Source organism: Acipenser ruthenus, chromosome 6 (assembly GCF_902713425.1).
Source record: "Acipenser ruthenus chromosome 6, fAciRut3.2 maternal haplotype, whole genome shotgun sequence".
NCBI lineage: Eukaryota > Metazoa > Chordata > Actinopteri > Acipenseriformes > Acipenseridae > Acipenser > Acipenser ruthenus.
This window is the reverse complement of record NC_081194.1, coordinates 79,790,598-79,804,102: the sequence shown is the minus strand read 5'-3', so window position 1 is coordinate 79,804,102 and position 13,505 is coordinate 79,790,598. Positions and strand designations below refer to the sequence as shown.

General features: G+C 36.9%; 1 protein-coding gene across 6 annotated transcripts in view; it reads left to right on the top strand.

The window, feature by feature from the left end:
• Positions 1–13,505, top strand: part of LOC117411311 (sentrin-specific protease 6-like) — a 42,974-nt gene that overhangs the window by 4,315 nt on the left and 25,154 nt on the right. For 3 of the 6 annotated variants that reach the window (XM_059025872.1, XM_059025874.1, XM_059025871.1), the window contains exons 2-4: positions 10,810–10,903; positions 12,949–13,015; positions 13,164–13,300. In XM_059025872.1, the coding sequence (XP_058881855.1) occupies positions 10,810–10,903; positions 12,949–13,015; positions 13,164–13,300 (298 nt within the window). The remainder of the gene's footprint in view (positions 1–10,809; positions 10,904–12,948; positions 13,016–13,163; positions 13,301–13,505) is intronic. The other 3 variants (XM_059025873.1, XM_059025875.1, XM_059025876.1) reach the window with 3 other exon arrangements.

The window sequence follows — 13,505 nt, the reverse complement described above, 5'->3', positions numbered from 1 at the left end:
TCACCGTGTAGTCTTCTTTGTTCAAGACTGAATAGATTCAATTCAAGACTGACTATATTCAATTCTTTTAGCCTGTCTGCATACGACATGCCTTTTAAACCTGGGATAGTTCTGGTCACTCTTCTTTGCACTCTTTCTAGATCAGCAATTTTTGTAACAAGGTGACCAGAACTGAACACAATATTCTAGATGAGGTCTTACTAATGCATTGTAAAGATTTAACATTACTTCCCTTGATTTAAATTCAACAATTTTCACAATATATCCGAGCATCTTGTTGGCCTTTTTTGTAGCTTTCCCACATTGTCTAGATGAAGACATTTCTGAGTCAACATAAACTACTAGGTCTTTTACATAGATCCCTTCTTCAATTTCAGTATCTCCCATATGATATTTATAATGCACATTTTTATTGCCTGCGTGCAGTACCGTGCACTTTTCTATATTAACTGTCATTTGCCATGTGTCTGCCCAGTTCTGAATGCTGTCTAGATCGTTTTGAATGACCTTTTATACCTGCAAATTATTTTCAGGGGTAAAGGTACCAATACTTTTGTCATGAACACATATTTGTAATTACTTATTCTTTTTATATTTATTTTTTCTATAAATATTGTTTATTAAACAATTAGAAATTGTGCATTTTGGTCTTTGTTATTGTGGCAGAGCAGGGCTCTGCCCTTAGAAATACTGTCAGGGAAGGAGTTAAATTCTCCTCCCTGCCCAGGTTGATTGTGTCAGGTGGAAGCAATCGGTTAATTAATTATCCAATTATGGACTTAGCCACCTGGCATAAAAGGAGGCCTCAGCCTCCCAGTTGAGAGAGAGTTCTAGAAAGAGGAAGCAAGTGGTTTTTCTGTGTGTGCTGTGTTTTGTTTTTGCAATCCAGTGAAGGCAACGCCCAGCCTGGAAACCTTATTTTGTAAGTTCCGTTTTGTGTTTATTTTGTGCCTTAAAAACCTTTTTGTTTGGCCCTCGTGCCGATTTATTTTGAATTTTTGTATATTAAAAACTTTATTTTTGAACTTTATACTGTCTCTGAGTCTCAACCTCTGCCAATCCTGTCTGAGTTATATTAATCAGTGGTTAATGCTCACTAAATGCTTATATTTAATATGTTTTCCTAAATTATTTTATCGGTACGTATATTCAGTGCAGTGTACCATACCTATCCAGGGCGACTTACAATTGTTACAAGATACCACATTATTTTTACATACAATTACGTTATCTTTTACACATTATTTCTCAATACAATTACCGGAGCAATCCAGGTAAAGTACCTTGCTCAAGGGTACAGCAACAGTGTCCCCCACCTGGGATTGAACCCACGACACTCTGGTCAAGAGTCCAGAGCCCTAACCACTACTCCACACTGCTGCCCTAATACCAGAATCTAAATCATTAATGTAGATTAGGAATAGCAGAGGACCTAATACCTGATCCCTGTGGTACTCCGCTGGTTACCTCGCTCCATTTTGAGGTTTCTCCTCTAATCAGTACTTTCTGTTTTCTACATGTTAACCACTCCCTAATCCATGCGCATGCATTTCCTTGAATCCCTACTGCGTTCAGTTTGAGAATTAATCTTTTATGCAGGACTTTCTGGAAATCTAAATAAACCATGTCATCTGCTTTGCAATTATCCATTGTCGATGTTGCATCCTCAAAAAAATTAAGTAGGTAAGAACTCAGCTTTATTATGAGTATAGCCCTATTGTGTTTTAAGCAACATATTACATTAACGTTCATTATTGTAGTCGTTTATTTATTAGTTTTAAAATGTTTAGTAAAACGTGGCCTATTTTTTGACCTCGTTAGTACAACCGGGCCCCTTTTGCTAATGAAATCTTCAGTCTTTTTTTTCTTTCTTTTGTGGTGAGGGGTTGCAATCCGGTATAAATCTCCAAATTCTTGTAAAATTACTTTACACTTACTTCAGAGATGCAACTTGTTTCAGTAAAATCAAACGCCCAATAAACTTCGCATCCCGGGCAGAGGGAGAACACAACCGTAAAACCTCATTAAGTGGGGTTGGCATTGCAGGGGAGTTCCGAGTGACTGTTTTGTAAGCATTATGAATGCTTATTCACTGCTACACCCCATTTAGAAAATTTCCTGCATTTTACTCAAGACTATGAACGTGAGAGTATATCTGTACATTTGTTTTAAGTACTCGCCCAGAGAACTACCAAAACACAGACATCAACTAGTCCTCATCAGATTTAATTTGCCAGGGTATCCGTATATGTCCAATATACTTACGCCTCAGCGCGTTGTGCAGGACAAGGCAAAGCTGAGTGCCTCCAACCCCCGAGAAGTCTGTATAGTGGATGTATACGGACACCCTGAAGGGCCTTACTGCATTTATGTTTATGGAAAAAAATGATTTTTTTTTTAAATTAACTATCTGTCCTCCAATAAAGGGACCAAAAAAGTAGTCCCATTTATAACTTTGAACTACACACTAAATTAAGCTGAGTAATTTAATTGAAACATGCAAAAGTAAGTCAATCTTTATTTTTGGTATGTGTTGAATTGTACATTGACATTGAAAAGATTCACCAGGAGGTGGAGTTGAGACAGCACTGAATTCTTTTTTTTCTCTCAGTGCAAGACGCTGTTGTTTCAGCAGAATGGAGGGACGGGAGGAATAGAAATAAATTCAGTGCCGTCTCAGATTTCAATGATTTAAGGTCTGTGTCGGAGAGGGGTGGATAATGTGCAGATGTGTCTTTTTGTGTTTTTCTGTAGCGTTTAGAAAGTGACGAAGTCGACGTGAGCGTGTATATTGACAGTTTCCACAGTTTTGTTTTCATTTACACAGCGGTTTATTCCAGCTTGGAGATGAATGTAGCCTGACGTTATTTTCTTATCCATGGGCATTTCTTACATTTCCATAGAAATCCCTGAGTATTTTTGTAAAGATGTACATTTTCCACAGTTGAGATATGTATTTTAATTTGCTTCTGTTTTAGACAGTCCTGAAAGACGGCAATTGCCCACTTTTTGTAATTGTTTTGGTATTTTTCTCAGTTTTGCTATCTTCCAGTTCATTTAATTGTTATTCATCAAAATCGACATGTCTGCTTACTACTTTTGGGATTTCTTTTGGTGGTTTAGTATCTTCAGAGACATCCGTATTTTCAGGTAATTGGTGACTCGGTTTTATAGTTGCTGTAACTTTAACTGTAAACAAGATGGCTTATGGTACTATAAATTCTATGAGGCAGCGCAGTTATTTCTAATATGTGATAAGGCTCGAACTGTACGTATCCATCCAGTATACAGACAGTTGGAACCTTGCTCAACCAATCATATTGCTTGTTTCACCTTCCATTGCTAGCTGTATATATTTATATATACAGTCAGCACTCGGATACTCAGATACACGTCAGTCGCGTTTTACCAGCCTTGTATTAAGAATAAAATCAATCCCCATTTTATATATTACGTGTGTGTGTGTGTATATATGTATGTGTGTGTATGTGTATATATATATATATATATATATATATATATATATAATATATATATATATGTGTGTGTATATATATATATATATATATATATATATATATATATATATATATATATATATATATATATATGTGTATATATATATATATATATATATATATATGTATATATATATATGTGTATATATATATATATATATATATGTGTATATATATATATATATATATATGTATATATATATATATATATATATATATATATATATATATATATATGTAAAGTTTGAGAAAAAGGAAAACTGCTGTGTACCAAAATGATCAGTAAGAAAAAAGAAAAGGATATTTCAGGTACTTAAAAAGGTAGAATAATTGATTACAAATCAATTATCAAGACGTTTCAGACTACAAGTCCTTCATCAGCTGAATACAGAAAAACAGTGCTTTAAGAAGTTGATAAAAAACAAACAAAACCAAAGTAGTTTTTTATCAACTTCTTAAAGCACTGTTTTTTTGTATTCAGCTGATGAAGGACTTGTAGTCTGAAACGTCTTGATAATTGATTTGTAATCAATTATTCTACCTTTAAGTACCTGAAATATCCTTTTCTTTTTTCTTCTTCTTATATATATATATATATGTGTGTGTGTGTGTGTGTGTGTGTGTGTATATGTATATAATGTATGTATGTAATAAATTAATGCACTTACCCGTCGCACGTGATTTCCATTCTCCATCACCAGTTTTCTGATACAAAGCCCATCTCTTCAATGTTACAATTTAGCTGAATATCCATCACAGTCCGGGTTGTGTTTTGTTTTTGTTTTTTTATTTTTTATTTTTTTTATATAATATAAATTCTCTCTTATGCCAAATCAGTGTGTCTTGTATTGTGCAGTTACACAGCGCTTCCTCCAGTTTCACCTGACAAAAATGCAGCCAAAACAAAGCGAACGAGACAAGCTAGGGTAATGTAACAGTTAATCATTAAACAGTTTTAGATGGGGTCTCCAGAGTGGCGCATCCAGTAAAGGCGCTGTGCTTGGTGTGTAGGATGCGCCCTATAGCCTGGAGATCGCAGGTTCGAATCCAGGCTATGTCACTGCCGACCGTGCCTCGCTCTGGATCCACAATGCGAAAAATGATGGATTGGCAGGAGCACGTTTCGGTGGACGCGTGTTCCAGCCTCCGTTTCCCGAGTCGTCGGGGGTTGCAGCGGTGAACCGGGATAAAAAAAATAATAATTGGGGAAACGCAGAATTGGGATGAAAACCGGGGTAAAAAAAATTGGTGACAACTAAATTAAAAAAATAAAAATAAATAAAAAGTTTGATACTGTGATGTGTGTTTATATATAGTTATAATCTCAAGTTAGTATACTGACTTGAGATACTGTTTTAATTCTGGAAACTGTTTTTTTTTTTTTTTTTGTAAATCTTTTGGTTTTGCTAAATTGCATTGCCTTTTACATTTTACGCAGTTCTGTGCATGGATAACATTTAGATTTCATTTTGCTGTTAGGTCGTTAATGGGAAATTTTACATACCGCTACAATACGTATGCAGTTAACATGTTGTCTCTTTAGTTTTGGCAAGTGTTATTTTCAGAATCATATAGTTCTGAATTAAAATACTACTTCTGTTGAAAATATAGTACTGTACCAACTAAACCAATACAGTACATCTAAATGGAAGCCTACTTTATATATATATATATATATATATATATATATATATATATATATATAATTAATATATTATATATATATATAATCTGTCATGCATTTTCAAGCAGCCTAAAATTACAGGTAGATGAATCCAGTTTTCATTATTGTGCATTTCAATATGTTATAAATGATGATGGTTCTGTGATTTCATATTGCAGTTCAGTAAAATAATTAATGTAGCAGAATGCAGTCTGTTAACGGTAAAGTAATATTTTATGTAAGGACGGGGAATCACCAACCTGCTTAAGTGTAATCTCCATTTAAGTGTATAAATATTTTTGAAAAATCAGTTGTTGTTGTTATTATCAAATCACAGAACCAGCAGTTTATAACATATTTAAATGCACAATAATGAAATCTAGTCTATACCAAATATGTCATTTTTTAATTGCGAGTCTATTAACGAAAGATGTTAAATGTTTATATACAAACAACATATAAATACTGTATACAATTCATGTTAGTACTGCATTTTGAAAGAAACTATTGAAAATGCATATTCTTTATAGTTTTCTTAAAAGGCAAAAAATGAAACTAGAATGGTGTTTACAGAGCAAATCCTGTCGGTGCTCACTCACCGGGGGTGCACAGTAGGGGTCACAAATTCCAAGTATCTGGCACTTATCATTATGTCTTTTTAATTCCTGTGACTGGAGGTGAGGAGTGTGCTCTGTGGTTGCAGATACAGTACATTTTGGTGTGGAAGACCGTTTTTGCATTAGCCACCATGGTTGTTTTGACCGCCAGTATGGCCATGCCTTGCTGTGTTGACGTCTTATGAAAACCCTGAATTCCTGAACCTTAAAATATGTTTACAGAGGCCCAGAACTACTGATGTTGATCACTAAACTAAAACGTTTGTACAGTAAGTCTTTGTTAGGCTACACTGTGGGAGCAGGGAGTCTTGCTTCCGCTGGGCAGGATGTGTTTTATTAAAAATAATGTACATATCACCAGATGTTAGCATTCTCAATAACTTGTGCTGAAGAATGGCATTAGCAGGTTTTATCACAATGGATTAGTGGTTTGAAGTAAATGTAATTTCTATTTCCCCAGTGGTGGATAAAAGCACTGGCCTAAATTAATGGACAAGTAGGCCTATGTCCATTTCTATAGCATTTTAAAACACACTGTATAATGTCATTACATTTTGTGGAAAATCTGGAACACCCCTGCAATTGGGTGAAATAATTGAAATATCTTTAAGGATAGCAACTACACTGAGCTGTATTAATAAGTTCTACATTTAAAACCAGTTTTACTAAATGTTTATATCATCTAGCCTACAGAAAAGCAGAATCTTCATTTCACTAACTGCATAACTTTTAGCTTAAAATCATACCAAACAAATGAGTATTAATTGTATAGAATTTGGCCAAATGTGACTCCTCACTTTTCTCACCTACAGTGGGTCTCAAAAGTATTCACCCCCTTGGACTTTTCCACATTTTATTGTGTTACAACATGGAATCAAAATGGATTTAATTAGGAGTTCTTGCCACTGATCAACACAAAGTCCATAATGTCAAAGTGAAAAATGAAATCTACAAATTGTTCTAAATTAATTACAAATACAAAACAGAAAATAATTGATTGCATAAGTATTCACCCCCTTGAGTCAATATTTGGTAGAGGCACCTTTGGCAGCAATTACAGCCATGAGTCTATATGAGTCTATAAGTCTCTACCAGCTTTGCACATCTGGACACTGCAATTTTTGCCCATTCTTCTTTGCAAAATTGCTCAAGCTCCGTCAAGTTGGATGGGAACCTTTGGTGAACAGCAATTTTCAACTCTCTCTACATATTCTCAATTGGATTGAGGTCCGGGCTTTGACTGGGCCACTCCAGGACATTGACCTTTTTGTTTTTAAGCCACTCCAGTGTGGCTTTGGCTGTGTGTTTGGGGTCATTGTCCTGCTGGAAGATGAATCTTCTCCCAAGTCCCAGGTATCTTGCAGACTTCAGCAGGTTTTCCTCCAAGATTTCTCTGTACTTTGCTGCATCCATTTTGCCCTCTATCTTCACAAGCTTTCCAGGCCCTGATGCAGAGAAGCATCCCCATAGCATGATGCTGCCACCACCATGCTTCACGGTAGGGATGGTGTTCTCAGGATGATGTGCGGGGTTAGGCTTGCGCCAAACATAGCGCTTAGCGTTGAGGCCAAAAAGCTCTATTTTGGTCTCATCAGACCATAGAATCTTCTTCCACTTGGTCTCAGAGTCTCCAGCCGAGATTTGATGTGAGTTTTTTTCAACAATGGCTTTCTTTTTGCCATTCTCCCATAAAGGCCAGTTTTGTGAAGCACCCAGGCTCTTGTTGCCATATGCACAGTGTCTCCCAGTTCAGCCGTGGAAGACTGTAACTCCTTTAGAGTTGCCGTAGGCCTCTTGGTGGCCTCCCTGACTAGTGCCCTTCTCGCCCGAATACTCAGTTTTTGAGGACGGCCTGTTCTAGACAGATTCACAGTTGTGTGATATTCTCTCCATTTCTTAATAATGGACTTTACTGTGCTCCGGGGGATATTCAGTGCCTTGGAAATGTTCTTATATCCTACCCCTGATTGGTGCTTTTGAAGAACCTTATTCCAGATTTGCTTTGAATGTTCCTTCATCTTCGTGATGTAGTTTTTGTTAGGAAATGTACAAACCAACTGTGGGACCTCCCAGAGACAGGTGTATTTAACCTGAAATCATGTGAAACACTTTAATTGCACACAGGTGGACTCCATTCAACTAATTATGTGACTTCTGAAGACAATTGGTTGCACCAGAGCTTATTTAGGTGTGTCATAGCAAAGGGCGTGAATACTTATGCAATCAATTATTTTCTGTTTTATATTTGTAATTAATTTAGAACAATTTGTAGATTTTATTTTTCGCTTTGACATTATGGACTTTTTTGTGTTGATCAGTGGCAAAAACTCCTAATTAAATCCATTTTGATTCCATGTTGTAACACAATAAAATGTGGAAAAGTCCAAGGAGGGGTGAATACTTTTGAGAGCCACTGTAAATATCACTTTTTAGTAAATCGTCAAACGACCTTAAAAAACAATAAGTATGTCCAGTTAAAAAATAATTAGATTATGTCAATTGAGAACTTGCAGTGCCTAGAGAAAGTCTACACCCCCTTGAACTTTTTTCACATTTTGTTGTGTCAGTGCCTCAGTTTCATGCATTTAAATGAGGATTTTTTTCCACTTATCTACACACCATACTCCACACTGTTAAGGGGAATAAAGTTTTTATTGAGAAAAAAAAAATATATATTAAAAATACAAAACTGAAAGATCATATTTGGATAAGTCTGCACCCCCCTGAGTTAATACTTGGTGGAAGCACCTTTTGGCAGCAATTACAGCTGTGAGTCTGTTGGGATAGGTCTCTACCAACTTTGCACACCTAGATTTGGCAATATTTGACCATTCTTCTTTACAAAATTGTTCAAGCTCTGTCAAGTTCCTTGAGGAGCGTTGATGGACAGCAATCTTCAAGTCATGCCACAAATTTTCGATTGGATTTAGGTCAGGGCTCTGACTGGGCCACTCAAGGACATTTACCTTTTTGTTCCTTAGCCACTCCAGTGTAGCTTTTGCTGTGTGCTTTGGGTCATGCTGAAAGGTGAACTTCTGTCCCAGTTTCAGCTTTCTTGCAGAGGGCAGCAGGTTTTCCTCAAGGACTTCTCTGTACTTTGCTCCATTCATTTTCCCATCTATCCTGACCAGTGCCCCAGTCCCTGCCAATGAGAAACATCCCCATAACATACATTTATTTATTTATTTATTTATTTAGTTACATTTTTATAGCGCCTTTAGCCAAGGCGCTTTACAAGTTTAAACAAAGCGGTACAATCAAGGAAAATGGATGAAAAATAATGTAAGTTTATTGGGCTAAGGTGGGGAGACAGAATAGTTGCTTGAATGAAAGCAGAGGGCCAGAGGCTAGGTCAGGGTCAGGAAAGCAGGGTCATAACAGGAGATCAGGGGCCAGGAGTATTAGTAGGATGGGCTAGGGAGAAGAGATGCGTTTTGAGGGAGGAGCGGAAACTACGCAGTGTGGGTGACTGTTTTATGATAAGTGGGAGTCTATTCCAATGAAGGGGAGCAAGAAGGGAAAAGGAACAGAAACAGATTGGGCACAGGGTGAGGGTGGGACAGAGAGGAACAATAGTGATTGGGAGCGTAAGGGACGTGAGGGAATATAGTAGGTAATCAATGCAGCCAGATAAGGTGGGGCAAGACCATGGAGAGATTTATACACAAGGGTACGGAATTTGAACAGGTAGTGATAATAGACAGGGAGCCAGTGAAGCTGGAGGAGGAGAGGGGAAGTATGAAAGGAGTGGGGGCAGTTAAATATGATACGAGCAGAGGCGTTTTGAATTTGTTGTAATGGTGTAAAAGCGTAAGAGGGAAGACCAAGGAGGAGGGAATTACAATAGTCAAGACTGGTGAAGATGAGAGAGTGGACCAGGAGTTTAGTAGCAGAAAGGGAAATGGAGGGGCGTATTTTGCGGATGTTGAATAGATGGAAACATGATGCTGCCACCACTATGCTTCACAGTAGGGATGGTGTTCTTTGGGTTATGCGCTGTGTTGGGTTTGCGCCAAACATAACACTTTGCATTTAGGCCAAAAAGTTCCATTTTAGTTTCGTCAGACCACAAAACTTTTTGCCACATGGCTACAGAATCTCCTGAGTTTTTTTGCATACTTCAAACAGGATTCAAGGTGGGCTTTCTTGAGTAATGGCTTCCTTCTTGCCACCCTACCATACAGGCCAGATTTGTGGAGTGCTTGGGGTATTGTTGTCACATGCACACTTTGACCAGTCTTGGCCATGAAAGCCTGTAGCTCTTGCAAAGTTGCCATTGGCCTCTTGGTAGCCTTTCTGATCAGTCTCCTCCTTGCTCGGTCATCAAGTTTGGATCTAGGCAGGGTCTTGGTGGTGCCATACACCTTCCACTTCTTAATAATCGTCTTGACCATGCTTCAAGGGATATTCAAGGCCTTTAATATTTTTTTTATACCCATCCCCTGATCTGTGCCTTTCAACAACTTTGTCCCGGAGTTCTTTTGAAAGCGCCTTGGTGCTCATGGTTGAGTCAATGCTTTGAAATGCACTACCCAGCAGAGGGAACCTACAGAAACTGCTGAATTTATCCTGAAATCATGTGAATCACTACAGTTTAACACAGCTGGAGGCCACTTAACTTGGTGTGTGATTTTGAAGGCGATTGGTTACACCTGAGCTAATTTAGGATTGCTATTACAAGGGGGTTGGACACTTATCCAACCAAGCTATTTCAGTTTTTATTTTTAATTAATTTTCTACAAATTTCTAGAATTTTTTTTTCACTTGGAAGTTGTGGGGAAAAAAAAACTATTTGAATGCATTTTAATTCCAGGCTATAAGGCAGCAAAAGGTGAACATTTTGAAAGGGGGTGTAGACTTTCTATAGGCACTGTAAGTGAAATGAAAACCAGAAGGCCCTGTGGCCCTCAAGGACTGGAGTTTGACACCCCTGCTCTAGATGATATGTACAGTGTTAACAGTTTGAATTATTTAAATTCTCTTACTGATTGTAAGTTTATATATATTCCAGCTCTGGATAGATCGCAAGCCAAGAAAGATGGAGGTTATAAGCAAAACTGGAGTTTTGCCAATCCAAATGAGAGTGAAGGAGAAACAGAAAATGAGTAAGAATTCTATGAGGATTTTTACCTTCATGTTATTTAATATAAGCCAGTCAGTCTGGGAGTATGCAGGCTGTAGTTTACAAACACACATGATACTGTATCTTGTGAACCATTTTGGGTAACCATAGGCTAATTACTAATGTGTCATTGTTTCCCTATAAGGGAAACTGGTATGCGTTTCAAAATTGACCACTGCTGCCACTACTGTAACTGCTACTGTAATGTCTTGTAAACCATTTCAGATGCCAACTTCATATTTTCATTGAGGATACTCCTCATTCCACATGCATTGACATTGTGTCTATAGTTGGTACACAGCTGTATACTAAGATTCTCTCTTACAGCTGGTAACCAGAAGAAATTAACAATTACAGTGCCGCCACATTTTTTAACCTTTGCACATATCAATGATCTTTTTCATTCAATCTAACATTCCTCATGCCTTTTGTCCCCTGGGATGTTTGATATTCGTAACACAAATCCCAATACATACATTAGCATACAACCGTACGTGGAAAACAATGCACTGTGTTGCGAAGAAAGGGTTGGACAGTGAACAAAATTAAACAAAATGGATCAAATTATCCTTAAGTGGGGGTTTAGTATTTCAAAGTTATTTTTTATTGAACCCAAACCAAGAAAATCTCTGTCTGTTGTATTGGTCTTGAAATGTGAGTATGTTTTCACAAAATTCAAATTGGGTTGGTTAGTTAGTTCACTTTGGCAAGTAGTGAATTAATTTGAAACTTTAGGTCTAATAATAAAAAATAAAAAAATCTACATGCCTAGATTACTACTATTTAAAAATAAACTTTAGAACATGTACGGGTCATTGTGGATCCTTCACTTAAAGGCTGTACATTAAGCAATACATTTCTGGATTGATTTTTTTTTTTCGTGTTCGGCAACACAATTGGAGGCTGTGTGGTCCGGTGGTTAAAGAAAAGGGCTTGTAACCAGGAGGTCTCCGGTTCAAATCCCAGCTCACTCACTGTGTGACTTTGAGCAAGTCACTTAACCTCCTTGTGCTCCGTCTTTCGGGTGAGACGTTGTTGTAAGTGACTCTGCAGCTGATGGATAGTTCACATACCCTAGTCTCTGTAAGTCGCCTTGGATAAAGGTGTCTGCTAAATAAACTAATAATAATAATAATAATAATAATAAAAATAATAATAATAGTGTATGTATGAGAAATTCTGGCTTGTGAGGCCGGATTTAAAACAATGATAATATAGAGAGGTGGCTAAGCATTGTATCATATGGGATACATAAATGGGCACATTACAGGATAATTGCACTCTTATGAATGAGGAATAGGCCTATATTTGATGGAGCAATGCAATTTTTTGAATCCACAATTGAGAAATTCCACTGTTTTACATCCTAAACAATGCAGTTACAACAGTGTGCTAACATATTGCTGTGTAAATAACAATTCCGCAGTACAAGTGGTACAGTATTCGATTTATTTATTTTTTCACTCTATATACCCTGAACCTAGAAAATGCAAAATATACCTGTAATGGGTAAAATCCCACCTGTTTCTGCATGGGAAACTGTAAGTCTAGCGTTAGTTTTGCTGAGACTGAAAGATTTGCCATTTAAATCTCTCAAGATATGCAGCATCAGCCATACCCTGCTGAGTCACTACCTGCTGCCTTTACTCTGTATAATCTGGAACAGACGTGCATACCTGCTTGCAGTATACTAGTAACTGAAATACCAGGACTTTGTGGATATCAAAAACAGGTATACAAAGATACAGCTACTATACAGCTCGAGCCAAAAGTTTTGAATCACCTAGAATTTTAGGATTGAGGTATTAATTCAAACTTTTTTTAAATACATGTACATAATTTAGACCTTTTATTTAACATCATATACAATCAAAGAAACTACACATGTCCCCTTTTCAAACACTGCAGATGTTTATACTGTATTCTATTAAAATTCTTTCTATTTTCAAAGGTTATTACATACACACAAACAAAAAAAACTATTGTTACAGTTGCAATGCTGAGTATTTGTGTTTTTCTGAACTACAGTGAAGCAAACTTGTTGAGTATGGATGACAGCAGTGGGATCGACAGCCCAGAAGAGAAGGTAAGAAAAGTAAGCAGTCTAAACTGTTTTGCCAACAGATGTTCCTTACTTTTTTTTTTTTTAAACCAGGGTGGACCAGTATTTTTTTTTTTTCTTTTTAAAGTAAGCAAAGTGGTGAATGGCTGGAGCTTCTGGGTAATTAGACTTCTCTTTCCAGTGCCAACAGCCTTCCCTGGAATCATTTTGCAACTCTGAGTCTCTGAAGACATACGAAAGAAGAGCCACAAAGCATTTAAGACCTCTCAAAGGAAATGCCCTTGGTCTAAACATGCTAGGACCTGGCAAGAAACTTGGGTAGAGTTTTTTTATATGCGTTTTTATCTATCTATCTATCTATCTATCTATCTATCTATCTATCTATCTATCTGTCTGTTTATTTATTTATTTATTTATTTATTTTCAATAGAAAGCGCAGGTAGGAGAGGTTGCTCATTTGTTGTCTTTCTAATGTGGTTTCTTTTAGCTCTCCTTCATGCTGACCTTAGTATTTCAAGTTTAT